The 9,490-nt window shown below is 53.9% G+C and overlaps 1 protein-coding gene across 1 annotated transcript in view; it reads left to right on the forward strand.

Moving 5' to 3' along the window:
• Positions 1-1,236: 1,236 nt before the first annotated feature.
• The window catches only part of Arrb1 (arrestin beta 1), a 72,596-nt gene continuing 64,342 nt past the window's right edge, over positions 1,237-9,490 (forward strand). The window contains exon 1 of the mRNA XM_034504806.2: positions 1,237-1,710. Coding sequence (XP_034360697.1) covers positions 1,691-1,710 — 20 coding nt within the window. The 5' untranslated portion in view covers positions 1,237-1,690. The remainder of the gene's footprint in view (positions 1,711-9,490) is intronic.

Consider the following 9,490-nt stretch of genomic DNA (forward strand, 5'->3'; position numbering starts at 1 on the left):
CAGAAGGATCAGGTGGCTTCCTGTTCTGCCCTGGTTGGAGCAAGGGAAGACCCCAGAGGCCAAGAAAGGGCAGGTGAAGTTACAGACCTTAATCCATTTTCCCTTAGCTCCTACCATTGCCCAGATGTGGACCACCCTGCCTGTCCATTAGGCTCTACCCCCACCCCAAATCTGGACATAATTATAGTCATTATCCTGGGATATTATTACCAACTCTATAAACAGCACACTCTATGTAAACAGCATAGGTAACTGCTTCTGAACATAATTACAGGAGATGTTTCCAGACCCGCAATTGCATCAGAGTAAATGATAGCTTCCTTTCCTATCGTTAATCCTCCGATATTAGGGACCTATCAGTGCCAATTAGTCAAACTCCAGCAGTGAGGGACTGAGAAAGACCTTACATTCTCCCACTGCCTGCAAAACAAGAGGGAACCCCTCAAGATCCCTTCTAGTAGAAAATGGATTCAAACCCAGAACCCTTTCCTACCGTACCTCCTTAGCCTCTGGACTCTACCCTCCTACTGCACACTTGCTACTTCTGCCCGGGTGGGAAACTTGAGGAAAGTCAAGATTTCCAAGGATACAGTAGGATACAGTGTCCAAGCAGACAGTAGGCTCTGCTGGACACCACTGTGTGCAGGTGTCTGCTCGCAAGAACAAGTGGATTCCTTCAACTATTGAATAGGGCATCTGCTGCTCTTAGGACCCAGCCAATAGACCTGGACCTGGAATGATTGCTGATGTCCAGAGTCATTGCAGGCAACTAAGCAAGGCCCGGGTGCTATCAATGATGTTAGATGCTACCCGCCACCAGCTAGTTGGCTCTCCGTCCCTTCTTTATCTCCTGTTCTCACAGCTTCCTCTCTCTGCCTGCCCCTCCCCTCCACTTTCCACTCTCATCTGCTCTCCAGCATTGCAGTCCGCTGCCCGCCCCCACCCCTTCTTCCTGTCCCCGTTGTGCCGTTGGGTGGTATCTCTCCAGAAGGGCGGGGGCGGGGAGGGTGGAGCAAAGGGCGAAGGCCTGGCTAGGCTTTTGGAATCTTTCTCTGTCCTCATACAGGGGCGCCGCTGAGGCTGGGCCTTGGAGTCTGCGGATTTTCCGCTTGCATCTATCCACAGACACAAAGGCCAGTCCTGGCGTGCGCGGGAGAGCGCGCTCGCACCCACGACTGTGAGCACACACGCACAACTGTACAAAGACGTGCTACCTCTGCGCGCGCGCACGCGCGCGCGCACACACACACACACACACACACACACACACACACACACACACACACACACACACACACAAAATCTCTCCACCTTCCCCACCCCCGTCTCCCGACAGGCTCGCGCGCACAGCCGTGCACACGCACTAGCACTGCCACGCGCTTGCGTGCACGCGCTCTCTGGACCAGCCGCGGCCGGCCACCCAGCCCTCACTCTCTGGGCGCGCACACGCAGAGCCGCGCACGGAGCCACACACGCACTCTCACACCCGCACGCTCCACGCCCCTGGCGGCAGCCCGGGCGCTGTGCTGCTCGAGCGACGGGCGGGGACCCGGGCGGGGGCGGCGGCGGCGACAGCGGAGGAGGCGGAGCGGGGTAGCCGGGAGCGGGCTGGCCCGCGCTTCTCCTGGCGGCCGGGGATTTTCCAGCCTGGACGCTGACGCCGCGGACCTCCCTGCGGCCGCCGCGGACCATGGGCGACAAAGGGACACGGTGAGTGCGGGTGGCCGCCCTGTCCCGCTCGCGCGTGGGGACGACCTGGGCGAGGGCACGGGCGGAGGTTCCAGTCAGCGTCACCCGGGATCTGGCACTCTGTTGTCTGCCCAAGTCTCTTATGTGGTTCTCTGGCCAGAACCATGTGTAAAGACCGAGGCACCCCATCTGGTTCACGGCTCCTGACCGAGACGAGCTCACACACTCAGCCCTGGTCGGTAGACTCAAAAACGCTCTGGGGCAGGCTGACTGACACACGACACACACGCTCATAAACACTTGAGCACCCTTCTCCTGGCACACACTGACAGTCGCTGCCACACTTTGCATTTGTGACACGACGTCACACGGTCTCTCATGCACACACTAGTCTATCAACAGATTCTTGCTGTCAGTCCTGTTAGCATTCACAAGTCCCACTAGAACATGCACCAGCTCTCACACACCCTCGTGTTGCCAACACATGTGGGCATACACCGACATACATATCCTGGCACCTGGATGCTGCAAAACCCAGTCTGGCTAGTGCGTGCAGTCTGTCAACCCTCTCTGACATGACACGATGCGGCCACAGGTCTTAGTGACACATCAAGGCTAACCACACACTTGCACAGCAGAAAATGCCTGCAGGGCCTGACATCCCCAGGGCAGTGGATACACTCACTTCTGACTCTCCATTGCAGGACGGGGAAACACAGGTCACAGACTGGAAGGCTCTTTCTGAGACCTGGAAGACAGGTTCCATTCATGTGGCTTCCTTCCCCTCTGTCCTCCAAAGCGCATAGCTGGGGGCTACATCTAGCTGAGGGGGGTGAGGGGAACTGTTTTGCAGAGCCTGCCTTGAAAGGAAAGGTTAGGCCCTCGAAATGGAAACTAGGTCAAAGTAGGTGGGCTAGGGAGGGGCAGGGAAGCTCTGGGGTCAACCCTTATGACCTAGACCAGCCCTGGGCAACCTTCTGCCTTTCACCTTCCTGGCCCTTGAGTCTCCTTGCTGTCCACCCTGGCCCCTCATCTAGCCTTCCTGCACCTGTCATTTATCATTGCTTTCCTTACTACTTTCCTGTTTGTATCCTTCTTTCTGCCTTTCCCTCCTTTCTTCTGATATTTATTTATTAAGCCCCTGTTGTATACTAGGCATAGCCTAGGAAATGAGAGATGATCAGAAAGGAAACATCCATGCGGTCACATGTTGGGACCCTTAAACAAACTGACTCTTTGCACATTAACAGCTGAGCCTCAGCAGTGAGTGAAAGGGGCTACAAAGGTTATTCCCATTTCCCAGGAGTAGAAACTGAGGCACAGTGGTAACTCAGATACCTCATGTTTAGAAACTGCCTCCCACCAGCCTCCCTACAGATGGCCCTTCCTGGAGGTTAATTTTCCTGTTCTGCTTTCCCCAAAGAGGAACCAAAGGGCGAGAAAGGTCACTTGCCTTGATGAAGGTCAGGAGGGGGCAGAGGCCAAAGCCCACTGTGTCTGTGGCTCTCCTTGGGGCCCACGCTGCACTGTGTGGGCCCTGGGTGTAAGGACTAGCAAGGGATCCACTCAGTGCAGAGGCGCCGCCTTGGGAGACTGCAGAGAGCCATGAGGTGTTTGCATTCACCTTGAGGGCCAATGCAGCTGGTTGGTCAGCACTGTGACCCAGGCCTCAGTCCTTGGAGGAAGGATGCTAGGATACGGCTCTCCAGCCACACCCACTCTCCTTCCCCCACTTAGAGACCCTCTGGAACTGTAAGGATACAGCAGGGAGTCAGCAGCCATTGGCTTCTCCTTTGTTCTCCAGTGCTGCTGGTGACCAGGGTGACTCAGCCTTGCTGGGCCTCTCTGTAACTAGGGGAGATGTGTCACAGCTCCCTGATACCTTGAATTGTCACAGGATGAGGACACTGTGGGCCGCCAGACACCTGTTGGAGAATCTGTCTGAGGCCATTACTTCGTCCTTGACTCCCTCTGCTGTGCTTTTAACTCAAGGGCAGACCCAGTATTCCCACCTGTACATTGGAGCAATCAAAACTTTGGCTTTCAGGGCTCCCCAAAGCTTACAGAGCTCACTGGGCATAGGAGTAGGAGCTGCCTGTGCCAGGAAATACAGACTGGCTACATATACTCCACCTGTCCATGTTTGCCTCCCCTCCCGAGGCCCCTCTAGAACGGTGAATTCTGCCTTTCTCTTTCTAGATCTATCTGGATATGAAAGGTAAGATGGCAAAGAGGCTTTCTCCGTTGTGCTCCATTAGCCATGAGATTTTGCTTTGCGCATTGGATGGGACATTGCAAATACTCAGTACTCTTAGGTTCTGGAGTCATCAATACATCTATCCCTGTCAGTTGGAGGAAGTGATAATGAACATTAATCAAAACTGTCACTGTCCTTGAAGAAACCCTTGGGTTGAGAGGAGTCCCAGGGTGGGCAGCCTAGCACCAAGGTGGGATCCTAACAGGGGTCCCACAAGCACAGGTCATTAAAGAGTGGCTTCTCTGTAGCCCAGGGCAGGATTTCCCAGAGCTGAATCCCCAGGTGATTGTGATGCAGGACACAGCGCTATGGGAGGTGGAAGAGGAGTCCACACCAGAGCTCTGGGCTGGATGTGGCCGGAAACTGTCCTGGGTAGTCAAAGCCTTGGGGATTGACTTAGAAGCTTGAGGAGTCTGAGAAGTGGAGCTGGAGCACCCTGCCAGTCCAGGGTGCAGAATGTGTAAGGACCTGGAGGTGTGAAGAGAAGCCTGCAGCCTAAGGGTGGGGCCTGGGAGGGGAACACAGGCCAATCATCCCCAGCCTCAGGAATGTCAGGCTAAGCAACAGGGCTTTTCTCCCACTGCCAGGGTCAGCTGGGAGGAGAGGATAGAGAGACGAGGAACAAGAGCAAGTCTTCCTCTCAGACAGGTGCTTAAGGCAGTGGCCGGGAGAGGGGAGGAGCAGGCCTTGAGGCCTAGACACTCTGGGAAGGAGCCTCAGAGCCAAGGCTGCAGGGAGGCTGCGGCTGATTGATAGCACATGAACAAGGGAGGGGGCAGCAAGCTACATGGTTGAAAGCACCTTTGCTGCCTGTCTGGGGTTAGAATTATGTTCACAGGGGCTGGGGAGATGACTCCAGTAAACGGCTTGCTGCCTAAGCATGAGGCCTAGAATTAGCATCTCCAGACTCCACATAAAAGCTGGGCATGGTGGGCTCTCACCCTACTGATAGGGGTGGGGGTAGGGGGTCAGAAGAGAAAGGTATGTGGAGACAAGAAATATTGCTGGAGCTCTCTGGCCAACCAGTCTAACACTCAGGGTTACTAGGAGAGTCTGTTTCAAAACATAGGATGGAGAGAGTCTGAGGAAGGTATCTGATATTAACTTTTGGCCTTTATATGTACATGCACATACATGTACATGCACATCAGCATGCATCCAAGAAATATATGCATTAATCTCACTGAATTCTTCCCACAGTTTAGTAACATAGAGGTTGCTGTTTCCATTTTAAAGGTATGCAAAGAGGAAGCATGTCCACCACCATTCAGCCAGTTAGCATCTGAACAGAGGTCCCCTCTGCCCATCAGAGGGAAAGGGGCTTGTCCTATTTACAGCTGACCTTTCAACTGCCCCCAGCTGGTCCACCAACTCTAAAAGTGACCAGAAGGGTCATCTTGAAGCAACAGGAGGGATGGAGTAGAATTTCCTTTGCAGCAGGTGTTGATGAATTCTCCCTCCTGTACACCCCTCCTCCCCACAATCCCACCCAGGGAGGGAGGGTGCTGTAATGGGCAATCGACAGCTCTCTGTGAACCTTGGCTGTCTTTCTTGAAGTGGTTAAGCCCTGGGTGACCCATATTGGCTAGAACATGGGGAAGTCCTGTGGCTTTGGCAGGATTGCTCCTGGGTTGCTGCTGGGCGTGGCTGTGAGCCTGGCCCAGTGTCCCTGAATCCCAGCTGGCTGCTGGGCTGCAGACTCCTTTGATGGCTTGTTTCCTTTCAAGTCTGGACCTCCTGGCCTGAGACTGAAACCTCTAGTTAGCATGGGGTCAGGGGTCCTTAATCCTGGGCTTGCCTCCCCCAGGACCTTTCCCACAGGCTGTGTTGGTTGGTCGAAGACAGCAACAGGGAGGGTCAGAGTGGCCTTGTGACCCCAACCAGGCTATCCTCTCTAGTGCTTGCTGGGGATGACACTGCCGACAGTCCAGCTGAGACCTGTGTGGGTGGCAGGGGAGCCAGGAGTGGGCTGAGGAAGATAGAAAAGGCTTTGACAAAGGACCTCAAGCTACGGACAGAGGAGCAGGTGGGGACTTGAAAGTCTTCTGGGTGTCTACACAGGGCCCTGGAGCATGTAGGTGACTTTGGTGTAAGGAGAATGAGGGGAGAAGAGAAGATGGTAGGGATAGCAGAGCCTTGGAGAGCACTGGTGTGTTAGCAAACACACTGAGGACAGCTGGGGTCTGGAGTCCCCTAAGCAGGGAAGCAGTACAGAGGATGGGGGTTGGGGGAGCTGCAGGAAGATCCCCACATGTAGCCAGAAGGTGGAAATGAGAGTCTGGGGATTCGGTGTGGTGGCGAGGGTACAGCTGAATACTGTAGGCAGAGGGAAAACGGGTAGTCTCTGTTTTGTCATGTGCCTCCAGGACTTTTCCTCTGCAAAATGGTCACAGAACTGAGGGTTGACATCACTGAGGGCTTCCTGGAGGAATCTAGGTCTTATAGGCTGGAACAATCACAGTGTGGTGTGTAAGCTGGCTAGGGCAAGCATGCTTCTGGAGTGAGGGCCCTCTGCTTCCGGTGGAGGTCTGGAGAGGCTTCCTAGTTCAGGTGACCCTGAGCTGGGTGCTGGATCTCAAGAAAGGCCTAGGTGACTATGCCAAGGCATTGACAATAGCTTAGGTGTGGGACTGTGAGGAAAAGGCTGAGAGGGTGGCAGCCCTGGCCCTAGGGGTTAGAGCAACAGAGTAACATGGCATATTCTTACTTGTACAGTGTGTGTGTGTGTGTGTGTGTGTGTGTGTGTGTGTGTGTGTGTCCCAGTTGGCGAGCTCTTTTTGGTTCTGGCTACGTCTGCTTCTTGTTGGAGAGCCCCCCAGCCTTCAGATCTTAGTCTTGGAAGATGCCTGGTGAGCTTCGTTGAACTAGACTGAACTCTGCCCTCTCTATGCCTCTGCTCTCCGCCCCAGGGGCCCCCCTAAGTGCTGAGGTAAGTTCCATCTCTTCCATTAGGGATCCCTCTGAACCAAAGCACTACTCCTCACATTGGGCTGGGTGTTCAGAGGTGGGGGATCGTGGCTCATTTAGACTGGGAGGTTCCAGGCAGAACCTGTAGCACTCTGTCAGATTGGAGGCTGCCTAGAAGAGAATGTTTGCCCTCTATGGGGCATGGGGCTGCTGAGGGGGAGGCTCATCACTGTGTGTGTGTGTGTGTGTGTGTGTGTGTGTGTGTGTGTGTGTGTGTGTGTGTGTGTGTGTGGTGGGACAGAACAAGGGTCCTCCTAGCAGATTCCAGGCACTGCCTTGCCATGTGCAGGATGGATCCTGTCCCCGGGGGTGGGTGGCTTGATTCCTAGGAAGGGTGTGGAGAATGGGGGTAGGACTGGGTGGCTGTTTTGAGAGGGGAACAAAGGGCTCTGTTGTCCAGCCCCTTCTCTGCCTCTCTCCTCAGAGGAGCCCTGGCTGGGTCATCTCTCAGGAGACAGCCTCCTCCTTCCTGGGACTGGCTCATCTCTAGAACTACCTCAGAAGAACTCCTTGTTCCTGCTTGGGAGATCTGAGGCCAGATGAGGCCCCGGGAGGCCAGGCCCCAGGGGCTGGACCTCACAGGTCCCTAGAGGTCTGTGTGATCCCTGAAAGGATGGGGCCCTGTCTTGTGAGGTCCCCATAGAACTTGGTCTCAGGGAGAGAAAACTGACTGTCAACTTAAGAGCCTCAGCAAGAGTGTGTGTGGTGTGTATGTGTGTGTGTGGCAGGGGGCGGCTGTGGCAGGAGGCAGGACTCTATAATTCCTGAGCTGTGAGGCAGAGTGTCCCTGGCATGGGGCCTATGGATTCACAATGGGTCTCCTTGGTGCTCTTGCAGTTGCTCCTCCAGTGTTGCTACCAATGGGAGTAGGAAGGTTCGAGCAAAAGGCCAAAGAAGTAGCCTGGGATAGACCATTCTATGAGCGCTCCAGCCCTTGTTGACTGCTCACACACTACCACGTGACCTAGGACGTGTGATTCACCAACTCTGAGCTCTAGTGTCTCTGGAGAAGTCCAACCATCCAGCATGCGTGAGGCCCTTCTCTTGTATTCTCATTACTGGCTTTTCCACTGGGGGCCAAATATGGAGGATTGGACAGCCCAGGCCTCTCTTAGAGACTGGTGAGGCAGAGCCTGCCAAGGAAGCAGGTCCAGGGTGTAGAGTCTGGGTGATAAGGGTTTGGAAGGATGTATGCTTCTGTGGCTTCAAATCTTTCTTTAGTAGTAGTCTTCACTGTCTGCTTTCATCTCCAGCCTCTAGGAACGTCAAATCAACTAGTTGTTGGCAAATCCCTGATGGTCAGTTCCCTCCGACTAGGCCATTTCTTCCTGGACATGTTTTCCTCTTCCCTTCAGCTCTTCCCTCCATCAGACAGGGTTTCTCTATGTACCCAACTGTCCTAAAACTCACAAATCTGCCTGACTCTGCCTCCTGAGAGCTGGGATTAAAGGCATGCACTACCATGCCTGACTCCTTCAGGGTCTTCAGGGGTCACTTCATTCAGGAAGCAGTCTGAGTCTCTGTGCCACTCTGGGGTCCTCTTCTAGGCTGGCCTCTTTGATGCCATCAGATCTATCGGGCATAGATTAGTTTGCCCTGGGTAGAATGGATTTCATGGGTTTCAAATCCCAGCGCTGACACTCAGAAGCTGATAGCCTAACCAGTTGGTTAGCTGGTGTAGCTCCCTGTCTGTAAGGCTGGGATGGGACTGGCTTGAGGGTTAGGTGAGTTGAAACAGGTGTAGCTCAAAGTCTTGGCACAAGATCAGAACTGAAGGTGAGTGTTGAATGCTCTCCCTTAGCAAGCTGAGCTTCCCCATGGAGAGAACTGGCTCATTCATTTTCAGGCCCCAAAGGCTTCATCCTTAGTATGCAGCCGGTAACTTGGCCCCACATAATGCCCTTCCCATTTGACAGGCCCAGATTCCTCCAGGAAGCCCTCATTGATCACCAAAGCTTTCTGACCCCTGCCATCTTCTCATGTACACATCTCTCTCCCTGCTTGCATCCTGTGATATTCTCCCGTGAACCAAGAACTCTGCAAGGGCACCTGGCCCAGATTGCCTTGTCCCTGCTATCTGTGCAGGTGTGGCAAGGCTCTGAGCTCCATAAATATTTGTGCAGTGAAGGAAGCTGGATGTAGGCATTTCAGTGGGAGATGTTCTTGGAGACGGGAGGAGGATTTCAGAGTATCATACAGCCACAGGAATTAGATTAGGCTCATGGCCCAGAAGACAGAGGTCATGGGATGGCCAACTTTCTCTCAATGAAAAGAGAGTTTCAGATCATGGACCGTCCTGGCAGAGACCGCTGTGCTGCCGCTGTTCTCTCATGGTAGGTAGCACTGAGCATTTCTGCTTGTCCAAACCGCATGGTATTAGGGATTGAACCCATGTGTGCTAGACAGATGCTCTACTGCTGACCTATAGTTTCAGTCCTGTTCTTATTTTTAAGGCAGGGTCCCTAGCTCAGGCTAGCTTTTATCTCCCTATATAGCCAAGTTCAAGGTTGATCTTGAACTTTCCATCCTCCTGCCTCTACCTCCAGAGTTCTGAGATTACAGGCCTGTATCAGTGTG

This window comes from Arvicanthis niloticus, chromosome 1 (assembly GCF_011762505.2).
Source record: "Arvicanthis niloticus isolate mArvNil1 chromosome 1, mArvNil1.pat.X, whole genome shotgun sequence".
NCBI lineage: Eukaryota > Metazoa > Chordata > Mammalia > Rodentia > Muridae > Arvicanthis > Arvicanthis niloticus.